We start from the raw sequence: 20,903 nt of genomic DNA, 5'->3' as shown, positions 1-20,903 counted from the left end.
AGTAGATAGTGTTGGGCAGATCGTCTCCATGTAACCTCATATGAATTATCTTCTAGGTAGGAAGCAAACCACTGCCACGCTGTTTCACATATTCCAATGCTTGTAAGAATAGATAATAGAATCTTGTGGTTCACTGTGTCAAAGGCAGCTGACAGGTTCAGGAGGATAAGGACAGATGATAGTCTAGCTGATCTAGCAGCAAGGAGCTTCTCAGTGACTGGGCAGGAAAGGGCAGTCTTTGTGGAATGTGCCACATTGAATCCGGATTGGTTGAGATTGTTATGGTTGTTCTGTGAGAGATAAAGAGAGATTTGGTCGTAAACAATCCTTTCAAGAATTTTGGAAATTAAAGAGAGAAGCGATACTGGGCGATAGTTGCTGACATCTGCTGGATCCAGGCAGGGTTTCTTGAGGATGAGAATAACCCTTGCCTTCTTAAAAGCAGCAGGAACATGACTAGATGATGGAATGGTTGATAATGACTGTGATTGAATTGTTGGAAGGGAAGGAGTGGGCTGTGAGATGGCCTTGAGCATTGTGGAAGGGATTGGGTCTAATGAGCATGTGGTGGGATTGGATAACAAGATGATATGCTGAATCTCATCAGTTGACAGGTTGTAGAATTCAGCTGAGGGCGGAGAGGGAGGGCCATTAAGTTCTGGTGTAGGGGTTTGGAGCAAAGGTCTGACGGATTGCTGCAATTTTTCCGCCATAGAATGTGGCAGTCAGAGAGGATGGGGGAGGAGGATCCGGTGGATTGAGCAGTGAGAAAAAGATATTGTGGAGTTTGCCAGGATCATGTGCAAAGGCTACCAGCTTTTCCCTGTAGAAGGTAGTTTTGGCAGAAGTCATGGTACATGAGAATTTGGAGAGAAGAGTACGGTACAAGATCTGCTTGTTCTCTCTGCTGTTCTATAAAACTCTCTTTTGTTGTTGTACAATACATAGAATAGATAAAAATGCTAAATAAATTTGACCAGAATTTTTGTCCATTCCCAAAAATTAATTCTATATTTTAGTATGATTAAACTTGCCCTGCAATGGATTAGCATCCTGTCCAGGGTGTAACCTGCCTCGTGCCCTAAGTCTCCTGGAATAGGCTTCAGGCCCCTCGCGACCCTGAATACAGGATAAAGCGGTATGGCTGATGAGTAAGAATGGGTGAGTGAGTAAGTATGACTAAACCTTTTTATTTTACTTTCTTAGGCTTTGCCTTGCACTGAATCACACAAATCCCAATATTATCAGACAGGTGTAAGTAATTATTGTTTGCTTCCTATAGGAGTTTCCCTATTTAATGCAGACTCAGACTCTTTTGTTGTGTACATTGTAATTTCTGTTTATTAGTCATATTAGCATGTGACAACTATAAACCTAATGAATGTCTTTAAAAAGAAATAAGTTCAGCAAAAGCACGGGGCTGCCTTTTGTATAGTTTCTTAAAAAATGCCACTCTTTTAACTTTTCACTCACATGGGACTTTTTACACAATTAAAAAAGTGTTTTATAATTGACTAAAACTGGTATAGGCTTAAATGATTGACTTAGTAATAATAATAATAATAATTCAGATTATTACATATACAGAAGTTCCACAGTGTGGCGCACATTGTCCATTGCAAGACAGAGGCAGATTTTACATTTTGAGTTAGATAGAAGAAAAAAAAAAATGAATGAGGAACTGCCGCTGTCGACATAAGAGAATTTTGGGGCTGAGCTCATCTCGACTAAACCAGTTGCTCACGGTCTCCCTGTGTATAAATAAACGGGCTTGAGCTTAGTCAGAGCACACAAGTTCTGAAACTCACACGTCTGAAGACTGAATAGTTCCAAACAGCTGGACATTTCTGGAATGATAAAGAAGGTGATTTGCCTGGTCTTGCTTGGAAGCTTGATCTTTTCCTGCAATGGAAGTAAGTTTTATTTTCACCAGAATTCAGTGTGTTATATACACTCTTTTAGCATTTTCTGCCCCAAACTAATACTTCCCATTTACTGCCGAAATGAATTTAACAGAATTTCTTCCGTTTAGGTGCTCCAGTGGATCCCTGCTGCTCGGAGCCTTGTCAGAACAGGGGTTTATGTGTATCTAAAGGTTTAGATGCCTATGAGTGTGACTGCACAAGAACTGGATACTACGGAGAGAACTGCACTACACGTAAGTCACATAACTCTAAGCATCTCATTGGATGTCCACTTTACGGACTACTTTACAGTCCACTTTATGGACTTTTCCATGATTCTAACATTCTCTCTTTTTTGTGCTTAGCGGAACTTTCCACTTGGATCAGGTCCATTGTGAAACCAAAACCAAACACAGTACATTACCTGCTGACACACTTTCAATGGATATGGGACATCATTAATAACATCTCATTTCTGAGGAACGCTTTGATGCGCTATGTCCTCACATGTACGTTAAATGATATTTTTTGAGAAAAAATTATAGAATTTGAGTTTGCATGGCTGAAGTTTAAAAAATGTTACCAAACAACTGTTTTAGTAACAGTTTGCATTTTTTATTTACAGCGAGGGCAAATTTGGTGGACAGTCCCCCAACTTACAATGCTGATTATCACTACAAAAGTTGGGAAGCATACTCCAACCTATCCTACTACACTCGTACATTGCCCCCATTGCCCAAACACTGTCTGTCAATGGGCGCCACATCTCTTCCTGACGTTAAACAGGTGGTGCAAAAGGTCCTCCTGAGACAGAAGTTCATTCCAGACCCACAGGGTACCAGCCTGATGTTTGCATTTTTTGCTCAGCATTTTACTCATCAGTTCTTCAAGTCTGACTTCAAGAAAGGACCGGCTTTCACCAAATCTCTGGGTCACGGAGTGAGTACAAATTTTATCCACATTTCTTTTAATTATTCATTTGACACAGATTTTTGTCCAGGGTGACTTTATTATTAGTAATTATATATATATATATTTTATCATTTTTCTAATTATTGTGTGGTGTTGCAGGTTGATTTAAGTCACATCTATGGAGACACTCTGGAGAAACAGCACAAACTGAGACTTTTCAAAGATGGAAAGTTGAAATATCAGGTATGTCTTTGATTAAAATCATTTGAAGCATTTAGAGTAATAAGTCAAAGCAAATAAGTTCTCTGAGATGATGAATTAGCCTTTTAAGTTTAAATGTGAGACAGCGTATATAATCTTAAATTTGTTGTCATTTAAGGTTCTGGACGGGGAGGTGTACCCCCCTCTGGTTAAAGACATTCAGGTCGAGATGCACTACCCACCTCACATTCGTGAGGAGTTCCGATTCGCAGTGGGCCATGAAGCGTTCGGCCTGGTCCCAGGCCTGATGATGTATGCCACTATCTGGCTCAGAGAGCACAACCGGGTGTGTGACATCCTGAAGCAGGAGCATCCCACCTGGGACGATGAGCGTCTTTTTCAAACTGCACGCCTTATACTGATCGGTGAGAAATTCTCCAGGCTGGATATTGAATATTTACGACTTTTTAGCTACTTACATCTACTTTAAGTAAAATTTAGATGAATAGATAATATTATTCCTTTAATCTTATTGGCTCCATCAACTCTTGTTGATATTTCTTACAACAACAATGAACAAAATACATAATAGGATTAGCTGTTAAAATAAATAATATTGTATAATTGTAAAATCTAAAGAGATTGAGAGCATAAAACTTAGATCACATAATATTTGATCTCCTTTAGGTGAGACCATCAAAATCGTAATTGAGGACTATGTTCAGCACCTGAGCGGCTACAACCTCAAGCTTAAATTTGACCCCGAGCTCCTCTTCGGCGAGAGTTTCCAGTACCAGAACCGCATTGCATCTGAGTTCAACACGCTGTACCACTGGCACCCGCTCATGCCCGACACCTTTCAAATCCAGGACCAGTTCTTTACACACTCCCAGTTTCTCTTCAACAACTCCATAGTGGCACAGTATGGGATCGGCAACCTGGTGGAGTCTTTCAGCAAACAGCAAGCTGGCAGGGTTGGTATCTCATCATATCAATCACTTTTTTATTCATTTAAGTTGGAAACTATAGGTTAAATTAAAACTACTTTTCCACCATTCACTGGACTGCGTTTGAGGCTTGACAAAGTTTTCTCCCAAAGTTTCCCCCTATGCAAAAATCCCAACCTGCAATTTTAATAAGTAACAGGATAGTTTAATTTATACACACAGGAGATATCGATCTATCTAATTCCAAGATAAAACAGGCAACCTTTTTTTCAGTTGAAATCCTGACTTTATCTTGCATCTCTTCAGATCTCTGGTGGAAGGAATCTGCCTGCTGGAGTGCAGGTAATGGCTACTAAAATCCTGGAGCACAGCAGAGAGACACGCTATCAGTCCTTTAATGCTTACAGGAAGCGTTTTAACATGGAGCCATACACTTCTTTTGAAGAACTGACAGGTGAGGCATTCATTATCATGATTTGTTTACGACCACCCTGCTTCAACAATCCCATAGCCTATGGTGCTAATCTTATAGCCCTGTTGTCATTATATTATAACACATTATATTATAAGGGAATGGGGGACCATGCCTTTTCATTTCTTCTGAGTACCCCAGTTTCCTTCCACAGTCCAAAAGACATGCAGATTAGGTTAATTGGGGTTCCCAAATTGTTCGTAGTGTGTGTGTGTGTGTTTATGTGTGTATATGTTGACCGGACAGCCTACCAAGGCGTTATAAAAAGGGAATAAATGCAATGTTAATCACTATTGGTACCTGAAACACTGACTGAAGATAAAATTTGTACTATAAAATCAAACTGATTTCTAATCATCTAAATCCCTGTCTGGTGTGTTTTAGGAGATAAAGAACTTGCATCAGATCTGAAGAGTCTGTATGGAGATGTGAACTCCGTTGAGCTCTACACTGGTCTTTTGGTGGAAAAACCAAGACACAATGCTGTATTTGGAGAGACCATGGTCGAGATGGGTGCCCCCTTTTCCCTCAAAGGGCTTTTGGGAAATCCCATCTGCTCCCCTCAGTACTGGATGCCCAGTACGTTTGGGGGTAAAGTAGGATTTGACATTGTAAACACTGCCTCTCTGAGGAAGCTTGTGTGCCTCAATGTTAAAGGACCATGCCCTTTCGTGTCCTTTAAAGTGCCTGAGGACAAAGTGTACAATTTAGCAGATATTAGCTTGAATTCAACTGCTTCACAAGAAGGTGACGTCAATCCCACTGTCTTACTGAAAGAACGGACTTCAGAGCTTTAACAAACAACAAGTGCACTATTTACAATTTATTACAGAAGTATTGTTAAATTGTTTTTAGTTGTTTGTTATTTATTATATTATTTATTTAAATGTCAAATAAGGTTCATGGGGGCCTAGTGTCATTGACCTATTCCAGGGAACAAGACACGTAAATGGCTGTGATGAGTCAAATCCCTATGCTATTTATTTAAATATTTATTTATTAACATGCTTTATTATGTTTTTTAATATTTGGGAAAGGTAAGGTGTACAGGACAGTGGTGAGACCAAAAAGAAGAATGAACATTTTGTATTGTTTTTAATAAAAGTCTTGTTTTTTTACAAAGAAACAGCCATTTTATGTCATTTATTACCATTTATCCTTTATATCCATTTATCTATTTCATCAAGGCTTGCACATTTACACATCACGCCATCTATAGTTCCACTAAAAATGTTTAAACATCTCTTCAGGATGAATAGTTGGTTAATCCTGTTTACTCACAAAGAGTGGGCGATGTTATTACACTAAGACATGTGTTAATTCAGTTCTATAAATTGACCTATGAGTAAAAAGAATTCCTCACTTCAGGGATTAAAGAGCCTCTTTTTATGATGCACAGCAAACGTTACAAAAGCATCTAAAGAGTAAACAAATCCAAGTGGTTTCTGGGTTTAATGACACTGGAAATAAATGGGGTCTCAAAAAAAAATTGTAAACATTGCAGAAAATCTCCAACATGTTTCACCTGATCTGCGTCTGTTGTATCTGTTTCTTATGTGTGAATACCACAAAAAAGACATTCCCATTTCCACCTCTATTTATTGACAAAAAGAACACTATGCGTTTTTTTTTTTTTTTTAGATTTTTCTTCCTAATTTAATCGTGTCCAATTCCTCCCCGTCACTAGGGGGCTCCCACATAAAGCTACTACTACCACTCAGTCGGGAGGGTCAAAGACTATCACGTGTTTCCTCCGAACCAAGTAACGCCAGCTGACCGCATCTTCTCGAACTGCTCGCTCACGCACCGTTGGGGGGTGGCGTAACAAACTCAGAGGACAGTGTTATTCGCTCTTTCTGCTTGCATGAGCTCACAGATGCCCCTGATTGGCTGTAGAGCCGTGATTGATGTGTGAGCACTTAGTCTTATCCCTCCCCTCTGAGAGAGCTCTCTCTAGACACCCGGCGAACCCAGAATCGAACTCGCGATCTCCGGATGATGGGGGGAGCACTTTACCACATTCATAAAAGAAGGTTTTGTGCACAAATTATTTTGTAAATGTGCAGATTCTTATTGGTAGCACCTCCAAGGTCAAGAGTTCAATTCCCTGCTTGTGTCTTTGTGCATGAAGTTTGCATGTTCTCCACGTACTTGGTGGGTTTCCTCCTGGTACTTTGGATTCCTCCCACAGTCCAAAGATTAGGCTAATTGGCACTCCCAAATTGCCTGCAGTGTGTGTGAATGAGCATGTCAGTGTGTGTATGTGTGGGTTTTCCCATTAATGGAGTGGCACCCCATCCATGGTGTACCCCACCTCGTGCTCTAAGTCTCATGGGATAGGTATCAGGCCCCCCTGGAATTTTTTTAAATTTAGCCACATTGGGGGGTTTTGGAGCATAAACGGCCTGTTTAAGCTCATCTTAGACCAAAAGCGTAATTTATAAAAAATTTTTAATCATTCAGAGATTGCTGGTGGATTGCTGGTGGTTTCAGATCATTGTCCTGCTGGATAAACCAAGTGTGCTTGAGCTTAACGTCATGAACTGATGGCCAGACATTGCCCATTAGAATTTCCTAGTAGAACGCAGAATTCAAGGTTCCCTAAATTATGACAAGTTGACCAAGTGCTGACGCTGCAAAGCAGCCCCAGACCATCACACTACATTGTATGATGTTTTTTTAAATGAAACACTGTTTTAATGGGATGCACACCTTTGCCCAAAATTCTTGAGGATAGTCAACATGGTTTTGGCAGATGTGAGACTAGCCTTTGTGTTCTCTTTGGTCAGTAGTGTCTTATGCCTTGAAACTCTCCATGGATGCCATTTTTGCCCTGTCTCTTTCTTATTGTTGTACTCTTTCTTATCTAATCATTTTGATTTATACACATTCGTTGCAAACTTCCATAATTTCTTTTGATTGTGTAAAGCTGCTATGCGACACACAATGATAAAAGCGCTATACAAATGAAATTGAATTTAATGAATTAAAATTATTGTTAAATCATGAACACTGACATTAAGTAAGATAAGGAAGACCTGCAGTTCTTTAAATGTTGTTTTGGGTTCCTTTATGTGCTCCTGGATAAGCTTTTTTTTCCCGCTTGGAGTAATTTTGGTAGGCCAAAACTCCTCCTGGGAAGGTTGACCACTTTTTCTGCATTTGTGGATAATGGCTTTTGCCGTGGCTTTTAATCTTTAATTTAAGTCCAAAAGCCATAGAAATGGCTTGGTACTCATTTCCAGACTAATAGAGGTCATAGAAGCTAAGGAAATAGTGATCTCATGCGGTTAAAGTATAACTCCTCCCTACCTGCCAACAGTTTTAGCATCATCAGCTGCATTCAAGCAGAGGTGGAGTAGCTTTACGTCAAAAATATTACTCAAGTAGAAGTAAAAAGTAGACATCCAAAATAAGTACAATTACTTAAGTAAGAGTAAAAAAAGTATTCTGTGAAAAGACTACTCAAGTACTGAGTAACTGTTTTCAATTTTTTTTTTATTATAATAATTATATAATATTCTTACATATTCATTGTCACGTTTCGGGTGTCTGGGTTTACGTGGCATAAATGCAGGAGGTAGAGTAGATGATTCAAGAGTTCTATTTATTTACACAACTATAACAACAAATGCTAGACGCCAAGCTAAACATAAAGAAGCTATTTATACACGGTTACACTGAGTAGTTGCTTTGGTTGAGTGCTCTTCTTAACTGACCGAGGTGCATCCTGGTACATGTAGTCCAAATTAAACAAACAACAAAACATAAACATAATCAGTGGCCGTTTGGCGCCCTCTAGGGGTTAACCCTTACATTCATAGACTGTTACAGTAACATTACATGTAAAATTAAAGTAAACATATAATCACACAAACATGAAAGAAGGATTCTATACTCACCGCAAAATTGTACGCTTACCGCAAGATCTCACTAGTAGCTGCATAGATTATGGGCATTCTACAAAATTAGAGTAAGATCCGGAAACTTTTGTTTGCGCATGTGCAGTGAGTGTATGTAGGACGGATTCACAGGTATGATAAATTTATAAAACACCGGCTAAAGACCCGATGGGTCAAACAGAGTCTGCGTCTGATTGATAAAACAGTGATGTGGTAGATCCACCGCCTGCATGTGTAAAATAAATGGTTAGAAAAGTAACGAGTCGAGTGTAGCCGAATGTAGCGGAGTAAAAGTAGCGTTTCTTCTTTACAAAGCTACACACGTAAAAGTAAAAAGTATGATGCAGTAAAACTACTCATTCAAAAAGGTCGCAGCTGGCAATACAACGCATGCCCCCAAGGACACAGGATGATGGAGCCAGGGGTAAGGAGGAACCCCAGCCTGTGTGTCAGCAGAAGGGGCTAGGCGAGGAGCACCTACGGCAGAGGCGAGTGCTCCAACAGCTAGCTAGCGAGCTCATCCAGGATGCCAGGCAATCAACGATCATGAACGCATGCAAACCCTGCTGGAGTTGGGTGCACGGCTCCAGGACCAGCTCGTCCAGCTTGACAAAGGAGGCCCAGAATCTCTGGTCTGCCTCAGAGCGGGCCCAGTTGTTCCAGAGAACCCCGCTGCGGGCCCAGTTGTTCCAGAGGGCCTCGTCTCTGCACTGCTTCCTCAACAACGTGCTGCTCGCTCCGCCGCACGGCTTCGGCGACGACCCAGCTCTAGTGCTCCTAGCTCCGCTGCCCAGCTACGACGACCCTAGTCAAAGTTCAGCCTAGCTCATGTTCAGCCTAGCTCCAGTTTAGTTATTGTTTAGTTACGCTCTGTTTGTTTAGTTTAGATCCTGTTTTGTTTAGCTTTTGGTAGGATTTTTGGTAACCAAGATGGCGCCGGTGTGTGTGGCTTGCCGTTTTCTGCTGACATTGTTATTTGGATTATTATTGTTTTTGTCACTTAACTTCAAAAAGTTAACTCTCTGTTGGTGCATGATCACCAAACACTCTTGAACCTTTGGCCTGCTGTGAAAGATTTACACAGTTTGAGAATAATGAGCAAAATCACCAAAAGCCCCCACTGTTATCGGGAATACCTGCTCACCTCTACTGCTGTTCAGTTCCAGGTCGCCGGTGAAAGCACTCCTGTCGCCAAGGCAAACGCAGCGGTCGCTAAGTGAAGCTTAAAGCCTGTTTGGCGTGTTTTCCTGAGACCTTCCGATCGATCTATGGAACTGATCAGTACCGTATTATGTGGTTAAGGGTTTCATGGACGCAGTACCCTGCCTGGTACCTGAGGATGACCAAGATGTGCCTGGTAAATGTGAGGTCACTAACCAACAAAACTTTCATTCTGAATGAGTTTATCACCTTACGTAGTTTGGACTTTCTTTTTATTATGGAGACGTGGCTGAGTGTTGGTGAGTACAGTGCCTTCTCTGAACTTCTCCCCTCATCATATGCCTATCTAAACTCCCTGAGAACATCGGGTTGAGGAGGAGGGTTCGCGGTGGTCTATAGGGATAACTTCTATTATAAGCAGCTGTCGTTACTGACTTTTTCCAGCTTTGAGCTGAACTTATTTAAGCTTGGCCGCTCTCACACAGTGCTGTGTGGAGTGATTTATCGTCCACCTAAGTATAATAAGGACTTTTTAATTGACTTTTCAGACCTTTTGGCTGAAATGAGCCAAAGGCCGAAATATGACCATGTCCTAATTGTGGTTGATTTTAATGTTCATGTCTGTTGCCCTGAGAATCTGCTGGCCAAAGATTTTTTAAGTTTAATTGATTTGTTTGGTTTTGTGCAGTCAGTGTCGGGCCCCACACAGGAGCAGGGGCACACCCTTGATCTTGTTTTATCTTATGGAATATCTATTTCTAACATTGAAGTCTGTGATGCAGTATTTTCTGATCATATGCCTGTTTTGTTTACCTTTGTTTTACCAAACAATAATATTAAACCTTGTGTGCGTGCACGGCTCTGTCGCGTGTTTAATTCCTCCACTGCTGCTCAGCTCTCTGATGCGTTTACCTGGAGCTGTGATGACATCTCGGAGTACACTTCTGTTGCTGGCTTCAACAATGAGGCATTAGCATCCTGGTTCCATTCCACCTGTAAGGCTGCCTTGGACTCTGTGGCTCCATTAAAAATCAGGCATCCCAAAGTCAAATCCGAACCCTGGTTTAACGAAGAGACTTGTGCTGTCAGACGTGAGTGTCAAAAAGTAAACCAAAAATAGAAAAAGGACAAATTGCAAGTGTCTCTTATTTCGTTGAGAGATAATTTGCGTCTTTATCAGAAAACTGTAAAAGCTGCAAAAACCAAACATTACTTTGAGTTAATTTTAACTAAACGTCATAAGTTTCGTGTTTTATTTCAGTCTTTTAATGCAATTCTTGATGGTCCCCAAATTGCCAGTTTCAAAAGCTCATTTAAAGTGTGTGAGAACTTTCTTCTGTTTTTTTATTTCTACAAGGGCTCTTATTACATCTCCTGCATGTAACCCATCTATTTCCATTTCTCTCTCTAGCTCTGCTGTTTTTAACCAGTTTGAGCCCATCTCTCTTTCCTTTCTGTTAAAGATTATTAATATTATGAAGCATGCAGGATCTCCTGCTGATCCTATTCCTCCATATCTTTTTAAAAAGTTGGCTCCCATTCTAGGTCCTATAGTCTTAAACATTATAAATAGCAGCTTGGGATCTGGGGTGGTACCCATACATTTTAAAAATGCAGTTTTGCAGCCTTTGTTTAAAAAAACCTAATCTTGATCCGTCTGTGTTGTCTAATTACAGACCAATCTCTAAGCTACCTTTTCTGTCTAAGATTCTGGAGAAGGTAGTTTTTACACAACTAATAAGTTATCTTGGTGAGCATAGAATTCTTGAGGTCTTTCAGTCTGGTTTCAAGGCTCTTCACAGTACTGAAACAGCTCTGTTAAGAGTCTTAAACAACGTTTGTCGTATTACCGATTCTGATAACTGTGTGATTCTTTTGCTGCTTGATTTAACAGCTGCCTTTGATACAGTAGACCATGACATTCTTCTGTCACGCTAAGAACATTGGGTGGGAATTAGGGGGACAGCTCTAGACTGGTTTAGGTCCTATCTTATTGATAGAACTTTTTCTGTTAGCCTTGGAGATCTTGAGTCATCATCAGCTTCTCTTACATATGGGGTCCCACAGGGGTCTATCCTTGGACCCTTCTTTTCTTGTTGTATTTGTTGCCACTCGGCTATATCCTGAGAAATCATGGCATCTCCTTTCACTGCTATGCAGATGACAGTCAAATTTATCTCCCGTTAAAACAGAAGGAAGGCTACTCTGTCAAGGCGCTGTTAACATGTCTAGATAACATAAAGGCATGGTTAGCCTAAATTTTTTTATTTATTTTAATGATAAAAAGACAGAGGTTTTGGTATTTGGTCCTGGTGCCAGGGGTAGAGTTCCACCTCTGGATTTAGGAGAATTGGAGCAGGTAGTTTTTACACAACTAATAAGTTATCTTGGAGAGCACAGAATTATTGAGGTCTTTCAGTCTGGTTTCACGGCTCTTCACAGTACTGAAACAGCTCTGTTAAGAGTCTTAAACAACATTTATCGTATTACCGATTCTGGTAACTGTGTGATTCTTCTGCTGCTTGATTTAACAGCTGCCTTTGATACAGTAGACCATGACATTCTTCTGTCACGCTTAGAACACTGGGTGGGAATTAGGGGGACAGCTCTAGACTGGTTTGGGTCCTATCTTATTGATAGAACTTTTCTGTTAGCCTTGGAGATCTTGAGTCATCATCAGCTTCTCTTACATATGGGATCCCACAGGGGTCTATCCTTGTCCTTATCCTTCCGTTTTGTCCTTTAGGCTGTTCGAAATAGCCATCCACGCCTTCATCACCACTCGCATTCATTACTGTAATGCTCTGTATTTTGGGGTTTCTCAGACAGCATTACATCGGCTACAGCTGATTCAAAACTCTGCTGCTCGTCTATTAACATCTACGCCTAAAAGAGAACATCTCTCTCCAGTTCTGGCTTCTCTTCATTGGCTTCTGGTACAGTACCGAATTAATTTTAAAATTTTCTTGGTCACGTTTAAATGTTTACATGGGCTTGCCCCTCCCTACCTCTCGAATCTGCTCCAGCCCTATGCCCCACCCCAGTCTCTCAGATCATCAGATAAACGTTTGCTGATGGTACCCAAGACCAAATGCAAGCTCAGGGGTGATCGGGCGTTCTCTGTGATGGCTCCCAAATTATGGAATGACCTACCATTGACCATTCCTGTGCCACATCATTAAGGGTGTTTAAGTCCAGTCTTAAAACTCACATGTTTTCTCTGGCATTTAAACCAACATGAGATGTTAATTTCACATATTGTTTTTGATAAGATATGCGTGTGATGTGATTTTATTATTTTATATATATATATTTTCCATTTTAAAATTTTATTATCCTGTTCTGATTTTTTATTTTATTAGATTACTATATTATTTTATTATTTATGTGAAGCACTTTGGGGCATTCTTGTTGTTAAAGTGCTATACAAGTAAAGATGAGTTGAGTTCTCTTAGGCTCAGAGTTACTGTTCCTTAGTTCCCTTATGTAAGTGTCTCTTTCTGTTGAGTTTTCTTTCTTATTAAAAGACTTTCTGTTGAGTTTTCTTTCTTATTAAAATACTTTCTAAGTCATTCACCTCCACGTAAATGCCTTCTTCAAAGCCCACGCACAGCACCTGTTACACTAGGTAGACAATGTAAATTGATAAACTTCAAATGATTACTAACTTCAGCCTGCAATGTGGTTGTTGTATTGGGTCGCAGTGATGTACTGGTTTGCTGCTCAAAAGTTAACACTTGGCTAACTAACTAGTCATGTGCACAATCTAATCATTATAATTACAGATTTATTTTCATTACATATTGTACACCATAAAAGATTTCACTGCTCCATGCTAACATTAGCTTACCCAATAAAGAAAATTACCACAAAAATGTTTGCTCAGACACTACATATATGGGAATAAATAATTTATTATTAAATAAATGACTCCTTCTTCTGTTATTCTTCTTGGAAAGAAACCTTTAAAAAAGATCATGATTGTTAAAGAGTTAGTGTCAGAACTTTCTTCTGTCATTTAACGAGTGTTGTAGGCACCAATAAACCAAAGCAAATCGATCAGTACAAAGGGTGCACTGTACTGTATATTGATTGGTGTGCTTGCTGTGCAAGGAAATCTTTTTTCCCACACTTACAGGTAAGAAAGAACAAAATTATCTTGAACAATGCAACAGTACAATTTTTTTTGTAAATGGAAATTCACTGCAGAAGTTACCCAGAGGAACTAATTCCATCCTGAAAGTGCTTTAGTCTTTCTCAACATCTGTAAAATAGTACATAGGAGTAGGATTAAATCTATTTACTTCTATTTACTTTACAATAAGTGTGGATTTGGAGGCAGAGGCGTTATGTCTGTGTTAATGCAACACTACAAAATGACCTATAAGTTGCACAAATTTGGAGTAAGGGCTGACTCTTCTAAGATATACACTGCTGGTTCTAAACACAAGTTTTTTTTCTTTAACATTTCCAAATAAAAAAAAAAGAAAGAAGCAATTAAACTTACAAAATAAACTACTGTGAGCTACTTAAATCTTTGTATGAATTGCAAACCCAGATAGCAAGGTGACATTGATTCAATGTTGAAATTTCATCAGAATCATCATTTTGGTTACGGTTGATTATTCAATGCTAAATAATGCTTAATCAATGTTGATAATTCATTGTTTTTCTGTGTTGAAAAGACAAACATTTAATCAATGTTGATTTTTGGTTTCATTCAACAATGTAAGGCAAATTAAATTAACCAACTGCATTTCTATGAAATGTGTATGCATGTGTGTATGTGTTTAAAACAGGTTAAAAAAATTGACTGCAAGAGATTTGCCATGCTTAAAATATTGTTATTGAGGGAAAAAAATAATTTGACAGTAAGTTTTATGTATTTATTTTGCTGTTTAGTTTACTTACTTGAGAGCTTAATTTCTGTTTGCCGTTTAAAAGTACTCAATTTTTGGCTCGCATTTAACATCGGAGGGTGTCGGTGGGTGTTTTAACACTGTCGCCACGTCAGTATAATACACTCTACAGGCATGAGAATTCAAAATGTTGTAGTCTGGAAGTTCCTGCCACTCACGTTGAAAAAATCTTGGCGATCGGACCTACGGTATTCTGTTGGGAAGCATTTGTTTAAGAGCTTAGTTCCTGTTTGCCGTTGTCCGTGTCTGACACAGAGCGGTGTGCGTTCCTCGCCACCCCCCTCCGCCACTGACAGGAGTTACTATAGTAACAAGTCTTTACAGCTGTTTATTTAAAAACAGTCTCTTTCTTTCTCAATTAGAGTTTAAAACTCTGTCTTTCGCGTTTATCATGATGCTAATAGGCCACGCCCCTAGCAACCATTTAGAACACCCTTCACAATTATCTATTGGTTGTGTAACTGAAGTTTGCACTGAGCAATATTGTGGCACAGCCTGAAGATGGCCTGAACTTTCCAAGATTTTTCTGAGGTGAGTAACATTGGTTAATATTTTTACCAGCCGCATGTAAAAACAAAGTTTTTAAAATTAATTGTGATGTGCAAAACTCTGTAGACTACCCTTCCCACACAACAACAAAAGACAAGCAGTTAGCAAAGAAGCATTAGTTACTATTTTTAACTGCTCCCTGAGGTGAGTAGCATTAGTTACTATTTTTAACTGCTTCCTGAGGTGAGTAGCATTAGTTACTATTTTTAGCTGCTGTCTGAGGTGAGTAGAATTAGTTACTATTTTTAACTGCTCCCTGAGGTGAGTAGCATTAGTTACTATTTTTAACTGCTGTCTGAGGTAAGTAGCATTAGTTACTATTTTTAACTGCTCCCTGAGGTAAGTAGAATTAGTTACTATTTTTAACTGCTCCCTGAGGTAAGTAGAATTAGTTACTATTTTTAACTGCTGTCTGAGGTGAGTAGCATTAGTTACTATTTTTAGCTGCTGTCTGAGGTGAGTAGCATTAGTTACTATTTAGGCTGCTGTCTGAGGTGAGTAGAATTAGTTACTATTTTTAACTGCTGTCTGAGGTGAGTAGCATTAGTTACTATTTTTAGCTGCTGTCTGAGGTGAGTAGCATTAGTTACTATTTTTAGCTGCTGTCTGAGGTGAGTAGCATTAGTTACTATTTTAGCTGCTGTCTGAGGTGAGTAGAATTAGTTACTATTTTTAACTGCTCCCTGAGGTGAGTAGAATTAGTTCGTATTTTTAGCTGCTCCCTGAGGTGAGTAGCATTAGTTCGTATTTTTAGCTGCTGCCTGAGGTGAGTAGCATTGGTTCATATTTTTAGCTGTTACAAAAGCAAAACAGTATATATTTTAGCTTTAGATTTTTGTTTTTGGCTGCTATATTGGTAAAAAAAAAACTAAGCAACATCTTTTTTAAATTTACTTATTTTATTATTATATATTTATTTCTTTTTAATGTTGGTTTTCCTAAAGATATATTGTGTTTAGGTGATGAATATGTTTTAATTTAAATGATTCTCCTTTTTTTCTCCTACAGTGTCCTGGAGCTCCAAAACGGAATTTGCCTCCAAACACAAGGTTTTGACGGACAAAACAAACAAGGAGAACAGGAACTGAGTAGGTCGGAGATGGGGGTTTTAGAGAAAAAATATTATTTGACGGTAAGTTTTGTGTATTTTTCTTGCTGTCTAGTTTACTAACATGTTTAGCTCATCACTGTTAATTGTAGTTTTACATTGCCATGTCAATCATTACTGTTAATGTTGTGGTACTATTTATTAGTTTGCTGTTTACTTACCGTAGGTTTATTAATGCTAAATTATGTTTTAGAGGTTTATAAAGGTACTATTAGTGCTCCCCCAGGGCAGCATCCTCTCTGTCACACTGTTCATGATAAAAATAAATGGCATTGTAAATACTATTGGCCCAAATATACTGTGTAATCTTTATGTTGATGATGTCTGTATATGTTACAGGGGGAAAAACATAAGTACAATCGAAAGACACTTAAAGTTATGCATAAACAAAATACATAAATGGTCAATAGAAAATGGGTTCAGATTCTCTAAGACAAAAACCGTCTGTATCCACTTTTGCCTCTTGCGAATCCTGCATCATGAACCAGAACTATTCATGGACAGAGAACCAATTCAAATCGTCAAAGAAGCTAAATTCTTAGGACTGCTCTGGGATAACAAAATGACCTTTATTCCTCATATTAAGTCCCTAAGAAACAGATGCCTAAAAGTTTTGAACATCATTAAGTCACTAGCAAAAACCAAATGGGGCTCAGATTACACAGTATCACTATGACTGTACAGACTACTGGTTCAATCCAGGCTGGATTATGGAAGTATCGTCTATGGATCTGCCAGAAAATCATACTTGAAATACAAAAAATCGAAATGCTAGACACTGTCCACCACCAAGGACTGAGACTCGCATTGGGAGCCTTCAGGACCTCACCAGTTCAAAGCCTATACACAGAAGCAAATAATCCACCTCTTCATATAAGGTGCTTGAAACAAGCTCTCCAGTATGCAACAAAGATGAAAACAAATCCACAAAATCCACCTTATAATCCAATGTTCTTCCCACAATATTTGCATCTGTATGAGGCCAGACCAAACTACATCAAACCTTTCGGTATACGTGCCAGACCTCACATAGAAAACTTGGGCATAAATCTGGACATCCTAAGTCAGACACACTTTTGCCCAATACCTCCTTGAAGCTTGGTATAAAAGCTTAATATAAATCTTGAACTGACTTATAATAAGAAGGCTGAAACTCATCCGTATATATTCCGTCAACAAGTCCTCGAAATAAAAAGCATTTTTCCCTACCATAAACCCATATACACGGACGGATCTAAAATAGACAACCACGTTTCTGCAGCAGCAATAACGGACCAACACCATTACGGAATCTGTATCTCAGACTAAAGTTCCACCTTTACAGCGGAATCCAGGTTACTCTGTTACTTGCTCTGGAACATATTGAAAAAGAAAGGGAACAAAACACCTTAGTATTCACCGATTCAAAATCCTGTCTACAAGCCTTGGAATCTATGAAAACAAATCACCCAAAAATCATGATATATTAACCAAGGCAAACCAACTACAGAAGAACCATCACAATATTATCTTCTACTGTACTCTTCTACTTCGACATAGTGGAATAATGGAAAATGAACAAGCTGACATGGCAGCAAGACAAGCTTTTAAAGAAACTATTAGCATATGCCAAATCCCACCCTCTGACCTTAAACAATTGATAAATCAATATATATCAAATAAATGTCAAGCAGAAAGGGTACAGTACAAAAACAACAAATTATTCGAAATAAACCCAGTGCTAGGAAAAAGAAGTCATCACCTATTCGAATCAAGGCACGACCAGGTAGTATATACAAGGTGCCGTATAGGCCATACAAACCCATGGTTATTTATTAAAGGATAGTTCAGCGCTGCAGAACTATCCTAACCATAAAACACATACTTTTGGACTTCCCAAGTTTTAACACCATAAGAAACCAATTTCTACTGGAACGAAATTTAAAAAACATATTCTGCAAGACAAAATCAGAAAAACTCTTACAATTTCTGTCTAAAGTACACGTAAAGAACTAAATGTAAAACGTTGTTCTTCTGACCAAGACCATGCTATTACGTTATTTATAATGATTATATCCTTTTAACTTTTTCACTACTCTCTTAAAGGGGTCATACAGGCCTACATGCACTTTTTTTAAGCTGTTTGGACAGAACTGTGTGTTAGGAGAGTGCATACACAACCATTCTACGATGATAAAGAGCCGCCCAGTGGTTTTCTTTTCATTTATTACAATAACATGCCCCTTCTAAAATCAGGCCAATCGCAAATGCCTGTCGATGTGAGCCACACCGCAAGAGGCCGCTCCTACATTAGTTGATTGACACTGGTGTTTTAGCAAAGACCCGCCCCGAGTGAGAAGAAGCTGTCGGCCATTGTTTTTCAATGCATTAAGGTGATTGTCTAGTTGCAAACTGTGTACGTAGTCGGAAAATTATATTATGCTTACCTTTGTTACGTTAGATGGTTTATAACGGTGTCTGTCGAAGATTAAGAAGTCATGTAAACACATCAGTAAACACATCGCGTTTGTATCTCTCTCGGTAAGCTTCTCCGCTTTTGTTGTTGTTGCTCGCGGCAGCGTAACAGCCCATGCAGTGATGAGAAAGACAAATCGAGTCGATGCATGTCCATTCTTTTAATTTTTGCGTTGTCAGGCGATATTACAAACTTCCGCGTAGGTTCCGTACTTAAATTAAACCAAAAACTACTTAAGAAAACAGGCTCAGCCTCTATATTCCAGCGTTTTTCAGTTTGGACTGCATTACCCACAAAGCATTGCCCGCACTGCATTGTGGGCAATGCTTTGTGGGTAATGCAGTCCAAAGCATTGCCCGCACTGGACTACACTCCCGTGGCTATACCCCACGTGTGTTGTGAAGACACGCCCCACAGAACTGGGGGACAGGCTCAGCAGAGATCATAAGCATTTAAAGGAACATGTACTGAAACAGGTTGCTGAGAACAGAGCTAGTTTTTACCAGTTAAAAGTAGTGTATTTTTTTTACACAACCATTGAGAATTTTTAATTAAATATATTACAAACTTTTTATTAGGACCCTAAAGATCATATTAACATTTAATGAAAAATGTGTCTGGATGACCCCTTTAATCACTTACATTTTCATAACATAATAAATCAGCTTAATATTTGATGTGAATCTTGCCATGAAATAGCCTGAGAAGCTGATATGCAATGAATCCAAATACAAACAAACTATTAGTGCAAAATATTAATAGGCCTTAGTAATTAATTTAGCATAATGAGAGAACAAATTGTTTGGTAGCTAGCTATGGCTAAGTTATTTTTTATGGGTTGCTTTGTAAATATTTTAGTTTTGAAGTAAGTTGTAAAAACCGTGTCACATTGAACTCGTCACATTGGACGTCACAGCAGCCCGTGAAAAGGCACAGCTACTTTATGCAGGTTTTTTTTTTTTTTTTTGCACATAATATAACAGACTACATTGTTCCATTAAGTACATTTGTTTTCATAGCATTGAATATGTACATTTTAGGACAATATTTGCAGGTTGTGAAATAACACATATATATATATAAAAAAAAAAATCAAATGTGTGCATTGAATCCATGGAAGATTGTAGGAAATTTAAAAACATATGTTGTATATCTGTTGTAAAGCCTTTCAATAGTGGGCACTCGGTCACGGACACACGGAGACTCAGATGCGGTGAAATATGTGCAATTTATTTACAGTGAATCACAGCGATCTGCCTTCTTTAACTAGTTGACTGTTATTTCCGGTACGCATGTGAGGGGAGTGGAGAGCGAAAAACCCAGTCTGTCGGCGGCGTTCCGTGCTCGGGAGTGTCCCAGGGACAGGCCACCGGGGTCGCTGTGTAGGGGCGGCGTGCCGAGGTGGCAGGTGCGTGATAGCGGCGGCGCCGGCTTGTTTGCGTTCTTGAAGGATGGTCCTCACGTACGTCAGAATCTGCAAAAGAGAGACAAGAACACGCATATGAGTTATTAGCTCTATTATTCCTCCCCCTCACTGGCATGCGCCGCCGGGCCTCCTTTCTCTGGGGCGGTCGACAGGTGGAGGGTAGGTTCTTCCCTGTGGCCACTGCTGGTGTGTCGCAGAGCCCCGCCCCTTTTTGGAACACCGAGTAGTTTGCAGTTTGGGGGTGGCTTTTCTTTAGCGAGCGAGGAAGCTTTCTCTCTCCATGTGCACTGGCTGTAAGCCCGTCGCCACAGCGCCCCCCCCTCAGCTTTGAGCTCGTTCCTGAAAAGAGCGCATGTCGTCTAGACAGACCATCTGCGTTGCCATTTTGTGTACCCGCCCTGTGTTGTATTGAAAAGGAAAAATCTTGTAGTGAGAGGAACCAGCGTGTAATGCGAGGGTTTGTGTCTTTAGCCCTTGCCACCCATTGTAGAGGGGCATAATCTGTAACTAGTGTAAAGTGACGGCCCGTTACATAGTATTTCAATTCCTCTATGGCCCATTTGATGGCAAGGGCCTCTCGCTCTATGGTTGCGTATTTTTGTTCGGCTGGTGTCAGTTTCCTACTCACATACAAGATCGGGTGCTCCTCCCCGTTAAATTCCTGTGAGAGGACCGCTCCCAGTCCTGTGTCTGAGGCATCAGTGTGTACGATGAATGGTTTGTCGAAGTCTGGGTTTCGGAGGACGGGGGCGCTGGTGAGGTGGGTTTTTAGGCTTTTAAATGCTTTTTCTGCCTCTCGAGTCCAGTGTGGTTTTTCTGGCTGCCCCTTTTTTAGGAGGCTTGTGAGGGGTGCTGCAATAGAGGAGAAGTTAGGTACGAATCTCCTATAATAGTTTGCTAGTCCCATAAAAGCACGTACCTGTTTTTTGGATGTTGGTGTTGGGAAC

General features: G+C 39.6%; 1 protein-coding gene across 1 annotated transcript; it reads left to right on the top strand.

Annotated features, from left to right (window-relative positions):
- Window positions 1–1,733: 1,733 nt before the first annotated feature.
- ptgs2a (prostaglandin-endoperoxide synthase 2a) lies at window positions 1,734–5,547 on the top strand. Its single transcript, XM_053507075.1, has 9 exons — window positions 1,734–1,913; window positions 2,033–2,158; window positions 2,270–2,413; window positions 2,530–2,843; window positions 2,976–3,059; window positions 3,196–3,442; window positions 3,705–3,991; window positions 4,271–4,418; window positions 4,821–5,547. Exons 1-9 carry the CDS (start codon window positions 1,853–1,855, stop codon window positions 5,231–5,233), a joined length of 1,824 nt encoding a protein of 607 aa, XP_053363050.1. The 5' UTR covers window positions 1,734–1,852; the 3' UTR covers window positions 5,234–5,547.
- Window positions 5,548–20,903: the final 15,356 nt, after the last annotated feature.

Source organism: Clarias gariepinus, chromosome 11 (genome assembly GCF_024256425.1).
Source record: "Clarias gariepinus isolate MV-2021 ecotype Netherlands chromosome 11, CGAR_prim_01v2, whole genome shotgun sequence".
NCBI lineage: Eukaryota > Metazoa > Chordata > Actinopteri > Siluriformes > Clariidae > Clarias > Clarias gariepinus.
This window is presented reverse-complemented; position numbering and strand designations above follow the sequence as displayed.